The following is a 15,061-nucleotide window of genomic DNA, read 5'->3' as shown; positions in this document are numbered from 1 at the left end:
ATGAGGTTGGGCATGATATCAACAATTATTCAAACAGAGGTCAATATTACCTACCGAAGCAAAGCTCGGGCGGATAACATTGATTAAGGTCTGAATAATGAATACAGAGGCTTTCATAAAGTTTTCCGTGCTTTGACAATAATTTTTTCGGTTCAATTTTGTCTTTTTCTTTTAAGCACTCGATGACAACTTTCCTGACTGACAGTGTAACACTCCCCGTGTATTTTTACGTATTTATTTTCAACAGTTCAAGCGAATACAGTTTGTAAACTCCTGCAAAGCTTAAGCGAGATTCTACCATTTTTGTTTACAATTTTCTCATGTACCATTACGTCATCTACAGATAGTATTCAATTTTTTTCACGTGACAAAGCATCGAGAATTTTCTGTTGCCCTTTATCCAATCACAATTAAGATTGCAAGGTCAGTATTCACTTGATGTATAAATCAAAAAACAAAACTCATTATTTCTCGGGGACTCCCGCATTACGTTTTTGGTTATATAGGAACCAAGATAATGAATTTCAAATTTTCGACAGCTTTTCAATATAGTCAACGTCTTTCGTGGGAGATCAAAATGAGCTGGCAACAATAGCAAAATGCTGTAAATGTGACAACAGTATTTTTCTTCGAGTGTTTTCTAAATCCTTTCTCTCTATTAATAATTGAGTTTTGTCGTTTAATAGCTCGAGAAATGTTTTTTAGTTTTCAGCTCTATAGCTGTTTTATTTGTTATGATATTAAACAGAGCGAGAAAAAAATTTTTCACTTGTCTCCGTGTGTGTGTGGTGTGGGACATTGCATTTGTTTTAAGTCACGAGACTAAAAGTTATTCAGTCATATTTAACATACACAGCACCAACACAACCGTGTTTAAGAATTGTTTTTGAAAGATGAAGAATTATTAGGCTAGTTAATGTTTATTGTTAGTTTCTACTAAGAGTTTTTTACCCTTTTGAAAGGTCTATGTTAAATTCAGATTTATGAATAAAGAATACAGATCACACTCTTCATTGCAAGTCATGAGTGGTTTTTAAGTATCCTCTCGTGCTGGTGTTAACTACCGTTATGTTGGCAAAAGCACTTGCCATTTCTTAAAAAAAACTTCTAAAAACCTCACACTTTTACGTCAATACAAGAGCAACAACGACAAATCATGTTAGGGCTCCAAAAATCTTCTTTCTCTTCAAAATTTTAAGTAAGATATTTTTGTATCACGGACAAATAATTAGCTTCACTTTCTTATATTCATTTATTTTGCCCTGTTTAGTTTCATATGGATAAACGGACCTGTTGGAATAGCTGTTCCAAACCAAGAGATACCTTATGAACATTTATTTATCACAGTTGATAAAGACGAAAAAAGGTTGGAAGACCTTATAAAGAAAGGGATCGATCGTAAATTTGGATCGGAAGCTTCAAGATTCATCGAATTGCGAAGTTCAGCATCGAAACCATTAAAGTTAAAATATTATGGTCATCTTCGTTTATCAAATACGTCTCGAGATATTAGTGATAACATTTGTTGTAGCTGTGAGCTGACAATGTTCTGTCGTAAAGATGAAAACTATTTCGCCTTGACCTGTGCACATGTTGGTTGTGTCAGTCACCAAGAGGAAGTTCTGGAAAGGGATTTTTCGACAATAATTGATATTGTTCATGCCAGAAATAACAATGATTGTAACAAATATTTCTACCAACCGCCTAATTGTGAACAGGAGAAACAACTGGGTGCCTTTCCCTGCAATACGTTTAGTGTGTTTAATGGTGAGACCGATTTCATGTGTATTCCAGTTGGGAAGAAGAAAGATTTCCAGCGTCTCTGTGGAGATAATATGGAAAATCTTGCGTTGAGATTAAAAGAAATGAACAAAGAGGTTTATGAAAGATTACGAATTGGTCAGGGTTTTGTCGAAGTTCGTACAAGTAATCACACCAAGGGCTTCATAAGTGAACGGAGTTATTTATATTTTGGCAAAACTTCGAAGAAACCGATTTTCAAAAATGCTGTTAAGGTGAAAAGTAATGGCTCTTTTCTGAAGAAAGGTGACTCGGGAAGTCTTGTTTATATAAAAGATCGAGAAAATGTTTGGCAGCCATGATGATGATGATGATGATGATGATGATGATGATGATGATGATGATGATGATGATGATGATGATGATGATGATGATGATGATGATGATGATGATGATGATGATGATGATGATGATGATGATGATGATGATGATGATGATGACGACGACGATGATGATGATGATGATAATGATGATGATGATAATAATGATGACAATGATGATGATGATGATGATGATGATATTATAGGCTCCAAGAGAACCTATATATGCTTAAAATTGGATAAAGCATTGGAGATATTGAATCTAAGAGATGGGAAGTTCTTTATAGAACCCAAAAATAACAATTGTGGCTTTTCTTCTGACAAAAGTAATTTACAATATGCAAAGATATATAACTATTCATGCTTCCATAATCCATAATATCGAACGTCATAAAGCAAAAAATGTTTGAATTTTTTATAACTTAATAGATATAATTGGTGGCAGGAGCGCTACTGAGGGAGGGTGATCACTTGAGATCAATTGAAAGCAAAAATTTCCACAAAAAGATGTTTTAGATGTATGCTGAAATTTTAATGGCAATCACTTATATCAGTATTTTGCAAAAGCCATAATTCCTTAAGGTGGTTTACACTAAGTAAATTTACTTATTTGGCAAAGTCTGCAAGAAATGAGAACTAGTTTCAAGAACACTCGTACACTTTGACCAAATGTGAAAGAAAAAATTTTCATAAATCCTTTGTAGACCCAATATGCAAGACTTGTTTCTTTTTTGTAGATAAATCGTCCGCACTAATCTATTTTTCTCACTTTTTAGATAGTTTACCTGGTAAATTAACAGATGAAGAAAATTGGCATGAACATCATGCCACTCAACAATTACCAATTGAGTCTGATCTGGAATCATTTCGTTCAAATGTTCAGGCATTTCAAATGCTGTTGCTTTGGAAAAAGGAAAAAGGAAAAGATGCTACTAGAAAAAAATTGGCAGACGCCTTAATCAGTATAGGTCGTCCGGATCTTTCAGAGAAAATTTTACGAGGTATTGCCTTTTTGATGAAATACTCAAGCGTTATAAATGAATACTATCGTCATTGACATAAATATGAGTACACAGCAATATTTTCTCTTGAATCGTAATTCTACTGTAATTTGTATTATTTTATCTGCAGAGAAAAAGTGATTAATACTAAAGCGAAAACCGTTATTAGCAGTTATTAAAAAACTTATCATGCCCTAAAATGTAATATTCACTACAATATCACAGAATAAAAATTATACAGAAGGCTCACTCAAGTGTGCGCTGCGTCCTCACGTCCGCCATCATTCCAGCAAGGCTTTTTCGTCATTTCTTCATATTGAAATCGAAAATATTTCAATATAAGAAGTGGCGTCGTGTTATTTTAATGGTTGTGAAAAAGTGAGAAGCCATAAATATTTTGCTGGAATAATGGCTGCCGATATGCACGGCACAACATAAGCGAGGACAAAAACATCAAAGGCTCCGACACGAGTGAACCTTCTGTATATTCCGTATTCTGGGACACTATGTTTATGATCATTTTCATCGATCATCAGGTGATGCAAAATAAAGGTAATTATAAGTTTACTTACGATTGGTCGTTTTTTAGATAATTACTAAGCGGATATTAAATTAATGAAAGCATCTTAAAAAACAGTTCAGATCGTTTATTTACGTTCTTTTTTCTGTCAGCCTTTTACATTGAAGACAAAATATAACAACTGTTTGAAATCGGTAAACAACATTGGGAATGAAAACGAGACGGAATCGTTTGAATTTTCCTGAGATCAGAAGAAAAAAGGAAACTTAAATTTGAGCATTTATTGCTCATTAAAGCGAAAACGAAAGTCATAAGAATGATGTTAATGTCAATAACACTTTCTCAATGTTAAATAGCGCCAACTTACATTCAACTGTACCAATGAACTTACTTTATAGCAACATCTTTTTATGTATTCCATTTATTGAAAATTCATTGGAGGAAACAGATATCATAGCATTATTTGAACATTCATATAAGTATTAAATATGTACAATAACATTTACAAGAGTTAAATTGGATGAATTGATGAATTGAAAATAAACGGTGAAATGAACAGAAGAAATTGCTAAATGTTCTTCAATCCTACAGATTATGTACGCGTGATGTTTAAAAAATCTTGACTTTTCAAATTTCCAAGTAATGAAAAAACAAAAACAACTTTTCTTGCTATTTACCACTTAAATGCGAGTCATCTCTTTGTTAATTATATTAACTGCTCAATCACCTGATGATCGATCACAATGGATCGTGAAACACGTTGCACCGAAAAATTACATTTTAAGCCTTTAAAGAAGGCACAATGTTTTTTCAAACGTGTTTTAATACGTTAGAGTTTCCTTGAGTTTTTCTTTCACTGTGTAAATGAAAATTTTATAACTTAAGTTCGAGTTGTTTATTGAAAAGTGTAAACTACTGTCATGCAGTTCACACAGCCTGTTAGTTGCTGTCATTGGTAATAATTTTTCTGGCAGAGAAGATAAAAGATCGCATTTTATGTTTTTGTATGATAAGAGGCGTAACTAGAACGTTAATTGGGTGTATATTCATATATTCAGTTTTTGAAATTCAAACTACTTTCAAAAGAAATCATTAGGGCACAACGGAATATATGAATATGCAACCCCCAGTTTCTATACACATTGCTTGCTTTATTTAAACCGACAATCCAAAGTCTGTGTTCTAGTTTTTTGTCTACATTGCTTAGTTTCTATACATATTGCTTGCTTTATTTAAACAGACAATGCAAAGTCTGTGTTCTAGTTTTCGTCTACATAGCTTAGTTTCTATACACATTGCTTGCTTTATTTAAACTGACAATCCAAAGTCTGTGTTCTAGTTTTTGTCTACATAGCTTAGTTTCTATACACATTGCTTGCTTTATTTAAACTGACAATCCAAAGTCTGCGTTCTAGATTTTTCTACATAACTTAGTTTCTATACACATTGCTTGCTTCATTTCAACCGACAATCCTAAGTCTGCGTTGTACTTTTTGTCAACATTTTGATATTTTTTCATTTTACAGGCTCAAATCCAACACGGATATTTAAAGGGTCGGGATATTTAAACAAAATACGTTCGAACGTAAGTATTTTCAATTCGTACTCATTAGTTATAGTATTCCAAGTTTCCAACTTGTGTTAAATTTTATTTGACCCAGTTATTACGCATTTCACTTGCGTTTTCTATACCTCTGTAATGCCTCGCGAGTTTTGCTTATAAAAATTTTAAAAACAGTCATGAGGAAATGGTTCTTCAGGATTATACTGCTACACACACACACAGTGAGATTTTTTAAATCAAAAGGTGACATTGAAATGATACAATGGTGTCATCACTGGCCATGTAAGACGATGCGCAACATTCGAGCTTTTAGCAAACGCATCTTTTTTGTAATTTCAATTTCGCTATTATAGTCTACGTTGTTGTAAAGACATTTCCTAGTAATCCAGATCAATATCATAATAACAGCGCGGAGACTGAGAACGAGGGAAGTATATTGCAGGCTAGTTACAATGAGTTTACGTAGTAATCCAGGTCAATATCTTAGAAAGGCGTGCTTGGACTTAGAACAAGGAACATATATCAGATGCTGCTCATACTGGCTTATCACCAAGTTTTTTGTCTACAAGTTGCATTGGAGAGCAGAGAGTTTGTTTGCTAATCACTGAATTAAACTCAGTTTGTTATGTTGCAGACACATGGGTTTAGACTTTTGCACTTAATTAAATTCAGTGTGATATGTTGCAGACACTTGGTTTTACACTTTTGCTAATCGGTGTCACTTTACGAATCTTAGCTCCTAGTTAAATTGTGAATAGAGCTTAACCTAGTTTGCACCTCGATAGTTCCTCGAGGCCTCACGAGGCTATGTGGACCACTCAGGATAGGGACAATCGATGTACCGATGCGTCACCTCACATGAGTACGAATTTTCTTAAGGAAAAATTTCCTGATTTCTCCGAACCTACAGAAAATGTCTACGAGTCCATCAGGAGAAATGCAAGCATACCGCATCGCCACGTACCAATGACAGCTATGAATGAGCAAGAAGTTTCAAATAACAAAGTTTTCCAGGCAGAATTAGGATATCCTACGGAGAGAAAAATTTCCTGTACATTACCTTCAACAATTTATGAGAAACTTCATCCTGACAACGTGGTTCAGGTAATACTGTGGAATCGTAGAAATAAAAGTATTTCGAAGCGGTTGAGTGAGAATTAGTATTTTCATTATTAATTAAATTAATACCGATTCGTCGCGAATGGAATAGTTATCATTTTAATTGATGCTTTTAAGAGTTGAAATTTTACAGTCATTTGATTTGTCTAGGATCGCATCGACATTCCAGATATGAATGTGACATCTTTATCCCCGATACAAAAATCACCTGACATCAAACGACATCATACCTGTCAAAGTATAAAAGACTTCTCAATTGAGGACGTCTGTTCACTACTTAGGGAGTTAAACCTCAAGCAATACGAAGATATGTTTAAAAAAGAGCAAATCGATGGTAGATTGCTGGTAGATATGAACGAGAACATGTTGATAAATGATTGTCAAATGTCCCCGTTTCATGCTATGAAGTTAAGAAAAGCTGTCATGAACAATTGGAGACCTTTGATAATTCCATGATGACAATATAAAGTTAAGAACATGAGCTACATTTTGGCCAATGGATTACTCTGTAGTGGACTGTTGTACGAAGTCTTTGTGGCCTTATCCACTTGACCATAATATTTTCAAACGCTTCGATGTTTTCTTCAAGGCAAAAAGTCACAATTTAAACTGTAAAATCAATAGATTCAAACAATAAATAGACAATAAATTCAAAGTTATCGAAGTTGCATTTTCTTAAGAAAATACGACCACCTTTACAGGTTAATACAAAATAAAGCAAATTCCGAAGAGGGACATCTCGTTTTCTTGATATTCAAGATATTACAAGAGTTTGAAACAAAATAATGTGTAATATTTCGTCTTTATTCCAAAGACATCATCAGACTTATGGTTTACAATGCAGGCTGCGAAACTTTTATATATTTACAAGCGGAAATGGCAGTTATGTAATTAGAGAACTATAAGACTAAAATATACTAACATTAAAATAGAGATAGTAACTTCTTGCACTTCAGGAAAAAAGCTAGATCTAGTTCTGCCTTTTGCTTGCGACGTATACAGCGTTGGTAATTCACAGCTTGCTTGTGTAGGATGGGTTCGCTTTTTCGGAGATTAGACCAATAACCAGGACAAGCAGACAATTTCAAATAATACAAAATAAAGCAAATTCCGAAGAGGGACATCTCGTTTTCTTGATATTCAAGATATTACAAGAGTTTGAAACAAAATAATGTGTAATATTTCGTCTTTATTCCAAAGACATCATCAGACTTATGGTTTACAATGCAGGCTGCGAAACTTGTAAACCATAAGTGCAGGCTGCGAAACTTGTAAACATTGTAAACCATAAGTCTGATGATGTCTTTGGAATAAAGACGAAATATTACACATTATTTTGTTTCAAACTCTTGTAATATCTTGAATATCAAGAAAAAGATGTCCTCTTCGGAATTTGCTGTATTATTTGAAATTGTCTGCTTGTCCTGTTATTGGTCTAATCTCCAGCGACCCATCCTAACAAGCTGTGAATTACCAACGCTACGTCGCAAGCAAAAGGCAGAACTAGATCTAGCTTTCCTGAAGAATACTATCTCTATTTTAATGTTGTATATTTTAGTCTTATAGTTCTCTAATTACAGCTTGTAAATATATAAAAGTTTCGCAGCCTGCATTGTAAACCATAAGTCTGATGATGTCTTTGGAATAAAATTACACATTATTTTGTTTCAAACTCTTGTAATATCTTGAATATCAAGAAAACGAGATGTCCCTCTTCGGAATTTGCTTTATTTTGTATTATTTGAAATTGTCTGCTTTTACAGGTTAAACAGGTTAAAATCCACCATTTAGTGGGTAGTTTTATCCCGGGCTTTATGCACGCCCTGATATCCATAATATCCTCCTGCCCCAAAATGCAACATGCATAATGACAACGTCATATTTGCATTTTAAGACGTTTTGTGTTAATGTGAACTGTTTTAACACGGCAGTATTATTACATGTATATAGATGTAGATATTCTAGGTCTTTACATGTATATAGATGTATATATTCTGGGTTATCACATGTATATAGATGTAGATATTCTAGTTCATCACCTGTATATAGATGTAGATATTCTGGGTCATTACATGTATATAGATGTAGATATTCTAGGTCATTACATGTATATAGATGTAGATATTCTAGGTTATTACATGTATATAGATGTAGATATTCTAGGTTATTACATGTATATAGATGTAGATATTCTAGTTCCTCACATGTATATAGATGTAGATATTCTAGGTCATTACATGTATATAGATGTATATATTCTAGGTTATCACATGTATATAGATGTTGATATTCTAGGTCATCACATGTATATAGATGTTGATATTCTAGTTCATCACATGTATATAGATTTTGATATTCTAGGTCATCACATGTATATAGATGTTGATATTCTAGGTCATCACATGTATGTAGATGTAGATATTCTAGGTCATCACATGTATATAGATGTATATATTCTAGGTTATCACATGTATAAAGATGTTGATATTCTAGGTCATCACATGTATATAGATGTTGATATTCTAGGTCATCACATGTATATAGATGTTGATACTCTAGGTCATCACATGTATGTAGATGTAGATATTCTAGGTCATCACATGTATGTAGATGTATATATTCTAGGTTATCACATGTATAAAGATGTTGATATTCTAGGTCATCACATGTATGTAGATGTAGATATTCTAGGTCATCACATGTATATAGATGTTGATATTCTAGGTCATCACATGTATATAGATGTAGATATTCTAGGTTATCACATGTATATAGATGTAGATATTCTAGGTTATCACATGTATATAGATGTAGATATTCTAGGTTATCACATGTATATAGATGTAGATATTCTAGGTCATCACATGTATATAGATGTTGATATTCTAGGTCATCACATGTATATAGATGTTGATACTCTAGGTCATCACATGTATGTAGATGTAGATATTCTAGGTCATCACATGTATATAGATGTTGATATTCTAGGTCATCACATGTATATAGATGTAGATATTCTAGGTTATCACATGTATATAGATGTAGATATTCTAGGTCATCACATGTATATAGATGTTGATATTCTAGGTCATCACATGTATATAGATGTTGATATTCTAGGTTATTACATGTATATAGATGTAGATATTCTAGGTTATCACATGTATATAGATGTAGATATTCTAGGTCATCACATGTATATAGATGTAGATATTCTAGGTCATCACATGTATATAGATGTAGATATTCTAGGTTATCACATGTATATAGATGTAGATATTCTAGGTTATCACATGTATATAGATGTAGATATTCTAGGTCATCACATGTATATAGATGTAGATATTCTAGGTTATCACATGTATATAGATGTAGATATTCTAGGTCATCACATGTATATAGATGTAGATATTCTAGGTTATCACATGTATATAGATGTAGATATTCTAGGTCATCACATGTATATAGATGTTGATATTCTAGGTCATCACATGTATATAGATGTAGATATTCTAGGTTATCACATGTATATAGATGTAGATATTCTAGGTCATCACATGTATATAGATGTTGATATTCTAGTTCATCACATGTATATAGATGTAGATATTCTAGTTTATTACATGTATATAGATGTAGATATTCTAGGTTATCACATGTATATAGATGTTGATATTCTAGGTCATCACATGTATATAGATGTTGATATTCTAGGTCATCACATGTATATAGATGTTGATACTCTAGGTCATCACATGTATATAGATGTAGATATTCTAGGTCATCACATGTATATAGATGTAGATACTCTAGGTCCTCACATGTATGTAGATGTAGATATTCTAGGTCATCACATGTATATAGATGTAGATATTCTAGGTAAGTAGAGTCGTGAAAAGAACTGTTGATGTTGATGTTGATTCTAGTGTGAACTGTGATGTGAACACTTTAACAAAGAGCAGGTTGATGGAAAGATCTTCCAAGATGTCGACGAACAAATGTTAAAATCTCATTCAAAATGACTTTTCATTTGGTCGAATTAAAGAAAGCAATGAGCGAAAATTGGACACACGAAATCCTAGATGAAAAAGATATTATAGGACCATAAGTGCTAAATTATGTTTTTACTGGTATGTATACAATTCAGAGATTTTTATGACTTTTCTGGGACTTTTAATATCAAGACTTGCGATGCAGTTGTAAATAAATTTCCTTATAGTTAACACCAAATTGCTATTAGAGGAGATGATAGCGGTTTTATTGCTTAAGTGTAGATTTTTATGAATTTTGTAAGCTGCACACAATTGAAATAAAGTAGTTGTTGCCTTAAATTTTTATGAAAGTTATTTTATTACCGCGAAACCTAACAAAATGCTAAACTACTTTTAATGAGCACACATGCTGCCATGATGGATTGTGCGAAGCAAAGAATTTGTAAAATAACGTCTCAGAATTCAGTGGCAACCTTGTAGTTTTCATTTTTCAGGATTTATAGCGTTTGATTTTGATCAAACAAAAAGATAGGCCTCGTCAAAAAAGGGGAATCATGAGTTTTTGTTATTCGTAGTATGTAGATATCTGACGTCATGACCTGAATATTATTTTGGTGATACAAATACAATTTAATGTTGGAATGAACAAAATTTTCATAAAATACAAAAACTCCACATGATGTCGTAATGCAAGCAATTTTTTAAAAGTGAAATAGAAAGAATCCATTTTTGTGTTTCACTTACAAAAAGTGTTTGTTTCTTTATGCACTTGACCAGTTGTGCATCTATTCTCACTGGCTTTTAGCCTTAAGTAAATTAATGGTACTATTTGAGTGATTTTCCGAAATTTTCTAACGAAAGGATAACTGCATTTCATACATACATAGGCAGCAATTGCAACCATTTAGGTATACTAGTTTAAATATAATACATATATAGTATATGCACTGTATCTAATCACTTGCTCATAACCTGACAAACTTTTTCTTGAGTATTCAGGTATGTTGTTCGTCCATCGCAGGCGATGAAGACCTTGACAAGTTGGTGTTGTCAAGACGTATGCAAGATTTTATTATAGTGAGGAAAAGCTGGCAGACGTCAACCTCCTTCTCTGAAATCACATGGATCCAGTGGCAAGACAATGTCGAGACGACTGGTGGTGACCTCAGATGCTGGAGTATTCGGTTACTTCTAGATGTTATGCAGTCCATCAACGGAGCTCCACCCAGAACCAGACAAGGATAGTGGGATCACTTTGTCTGGGCACGTCGCTGGCAGTACTGTCTACGGCATTACAGATAGTAAATTTTGATCATTATGATGATGATAACAAATGGCCAGACAACATTCAGGTATACCAAGTAGAGCAATACCTGTCGGAGAGTTTCTCCTGAAGCGGCCGAAAAAGAACGAAAATGGAAGCGACGATGTTGGGGATCTATTGATAATGTTTGAAATTCAGTGGGGTAGACAGTCTGCAAATTTGGTCGTGCTATGTTAATTTTTTTATGTTAACTCACTATAAAAACAACAGATTTCTAAAGAAATGAATAATGATAATGATTAAAAATTTACATATAGCTGGACCAAAACTTGAGGTCTTGTTTCCCCACTGTTGAAATTTACTTTGTGTATTTTCAGCGTTGTCGTTTTTAAGATTTTACTATAATGTCTCTTTCATTATTGTCATAAATGACAAATTGACAAAGCTAAATGGTGGCCAGCTTGGTGTAAACCGAGCGCAAATCTCGGTTTTAGCTCATTTTATATTAGTTTGGCAACAAAAAATCTCGTTTGAGTGAAACACATAAATTGTTGATAAAATAAATTCACAGACAAAATTTTTCATTCATTGCTAAATATGACGAGCAAAGACTGGGGAGGATAACACGATATGACTCAAATTTTACGTTATACCAGTGAACTCTACAAACAACTGGAAAGATAACTTCGCCGCCATATTGGCTTCATTTTATCATATGGCTTTTGTATTAAAGTTATCGTTCCAGTCCTTTAAAAGAGTTTACTGCGTTATACTTGAACATTGTGACGTCAAATTTCACATAACAGTGTATTATATTGCAGTTTGTAGAAGACTTTTTCCGTCTGTGGCCAAATTGGCTATATTTTATCTCCTTTTCTGGGCTATTTCGTGCCTAGACCACCTGGTAGCTCTGCCAAGCTCTCAAATTTGTATATCACGTGTATTGTAGTAATTGTACTGTTCACGTGTGCTGTTCACGAGTACTAAGTTCTATTTTATTTTTATAACATAATGTCTCCGACACGCTTCGCCATGAATGTTTTGTCAAAGATATACGTTTACTTCTCAGACATCCATCCTGTATAACTTCGGTCAACTGTAACTCAAATGTAAACACTTTACGTTCAGAAGCATAACTGTCTCAATTTAGCTATTGACTTTGATCATTGGTTTTTATACTCTGAATGTTTTAGTTGTTCCTGTTTGATTGTCAGTGGAGTAGCCAACACCGCAAATTTTGGTCCACCTATATGTAAATAATTGAACATTAACATTATTCATTTCTGTAGAAATCCGTTGTTTCTGCAGTGAACGAACACAGAAAACTTAACATAGCAGGACCAAATTTGCGGGATGGTACGTTATTGCCACTTATATGTCTAAAACTGGATAACACATTTAGTGCGTGACTTGAAGCCGGGTGGCGGCCATATTGAACTATCCAATTCTGGTATATATTTTATAATGAACTTTTATCATATTTTTATTTTTGATATTTTCTCTTTCAGATATCATGCCAAATCTTTTATTATGATTTCTGAAAGAGAAAAAAAATATATAAAATATAATAAGAATTCATTATAAAATATATACTAGAAGTGGATAGTTTAATATGGCCGCCGTTCTCAAAAGCTGGCTTTAAAATTTTCTAAGCACCATAATTAGGTTGCATTATCCAGTCTTTATATATATCAGTTGCCACTGCTGACTGTCCCTTTTCAGCAATTTCTCTATCCGCAATTCTGCAACTTTTGCCTCTATGCTTTTGGGTTGAACTCCATTGTGTCATGTTTCAATTGTGGTTTATTTATATTATTTTACTGGAAGTGACAAGAAATTTCTATAAAAGGAAATAATCAAACTTGGAAAGTTTTCCTGTAGTGAAAAGAAAGTTTAGAGCAATGAACATAAATTTTCCAATACTGAGACTATGCCAAGATTTCCATTCTATGAGGATAAAAACCAAAAATTTACGTCGGCCGAGAAGGACAACATCAATTACTTAAATGTGACAATTTGTCGTGGAATGAACGAAAAAATTAAAGCAAAAGTTTTCAAATTTAATGTTTGCTCTTTATAGATGTCGGCACTCATCTCTATTTAATCCAGAAATGTCTTCTGTGACAAAAACTCTTTGTGAATGGAAAGTAATCAGAAATAAACTTTAACGTGAAAGGTTTTCCTGTATTGTGAAAATTAAAGCAACTCGATGAGCATAAATTTTTCAATACTGGGACTATGCCAAGAATTCCATTCTTTACGGCAACGAATTTTAACCATAAAATAGCCCTTTCCTTCATTCTAGAGGACCTGAAGTTTCAATTCAATGATCGGTAAATCAAAATAAGTCATTATAGTGTAACATTCCTATCACCATGGAAACGCTTATAATTATTCATATTTGGCATTCGCTGTTTTAATTTGGATCGATGACCAAGCTGCGGTACGCGACTTTAAATGAATGGTTTCCTTGTAAAGTTAGTTATCCTGCGAGCAAAACCTTGGTGGAGAAACTTTGGCAAATGGCTTAACATATTTTGACGCATTCATTAATTGGTGAAATATCAGGCAAATATATTTTATTGACGATTCAAAGATTTATACTTATTTAACGTATTCGTCTTAAAAAATTTCACTTTTTTTTTGTATTTGTAAGTGTGATTTTGTATTTTGTAAGTGTGATTTTACAAAATATGAAATTTTTGAGCAACCTCTTCAGCAGAGACTTTATATTTTCTTTCAGCGCTCTGCAGCATTCCATGTTGCCTATTGTTGCGTAGGAAGTAAAGTAACTATTATTTTTTAGTGTCATCACTTTTACGAAGGCGATGATTTGAATCGAGTCCTAAGCAGAGAAGGAAACATCGATAATCTTAGTGAAAGCAACGGTAGAAGAATTCTTTAAAGGGGTTATATCACGAATTTTAGCCCCCCTTTTTTATTAGCTAAATTGAAAGACCTTATTTCAGTGATTTTAAATCTGCAATTATAATTGAAATTGGATTGGTGAAAGTGATTTTATGGACGTTCAAAGTCACGATTTTCAGCATTTTTTTTGCGAACTTTTTGATCGGTATGCTAATGAGTTGTGACGTAGATAGTTGAACACATATATCAACATGGCGTATTCTACTAGTAATCTTAATAAGAAACGCGGAGGAAAACGCTGTGTTGCTGGCGGACCTAATCAAATTAGTTGCGCCAATGATTCAAAACAGAAGGAATGTCGATGCATCTGTTTCCTAATAAAGAAACAGAGCCGCAAAGACATAGAAAATGGGTAAATTTTGTGCGTAAACATAGACCGGGTTTTGAGGCTTCCTCTACCTCGTGTCTGTGTTCTGCGCATTTTGAAGATTCTTGTTTTGACCTTAATTTGAGCGTGCAAGTCAAGCTCAAAAGAAGGTTGAAGAAAGATGCTATCCCAACCATTGACGTGGCTGGGATTCCTGAACCATTACAGGACGAAATAACCGATCGA

General features: G+C 33.4%; 1 protein-coding gene across 3 annotated transcripts in view; it reads left to right on the top strand.

The window, feature by feature from the left end:
* Nucleotides 1-15,061, top strand: part of LOC124451889 — a 61,004-nt gene that overhangs the window by 11,315 nt on the left and 34,628 nt on the right. Inside the window, exons 8-11 of one of the 3 annotated variants that reach the window (XM_047002481.1) lie at nt 2,897-3,121; nt 5,168-5,226; nt 6,085-6,309; nt 6,475-6,979. In XM_047002481.1, coding sequence (XP_046858437.1) covers nt 2,897-3,121; nt 5,168-5,226; nt 6,085-6,309; nt 6,475-6,780 — 815 coding nt within the window. In that variant the 3' untranslated portion in view covers nt 6,781-6,979. Of the gene's footprint in view, nt 1-1,270; nt 2,120-2,896; nt 3,122-5,167; nt 5,227-6,084; nt 6,310-6,474; nt 6,980-15,061 lie in introns of those variants that run through there. The other 2 variants (XM_047002478.1, XM_047002480.1) reach the window with 2 other exon arrangements.

This window comes from Xenia sp. Carnegie-2017, unplaced genomic scaffold (genome assembly GCF_021976095.1).
Source record: "Xenia sp. Carnegie-2017 unplaced genomic scaffold, XeniaSp_v1 HiC_scaffold_24, whole genome shotgun sequence".
Lineage (NCBI taxonomy): Eukaryota > Metazoa > Cnidaria > Anthozoa > Malacalcyonacea > Xeniidae > Xenia > Xenia sp. Carnegie-2017.
This window is presented reverse-complemented; position numbering and strand designations above follow the sequence as displayed.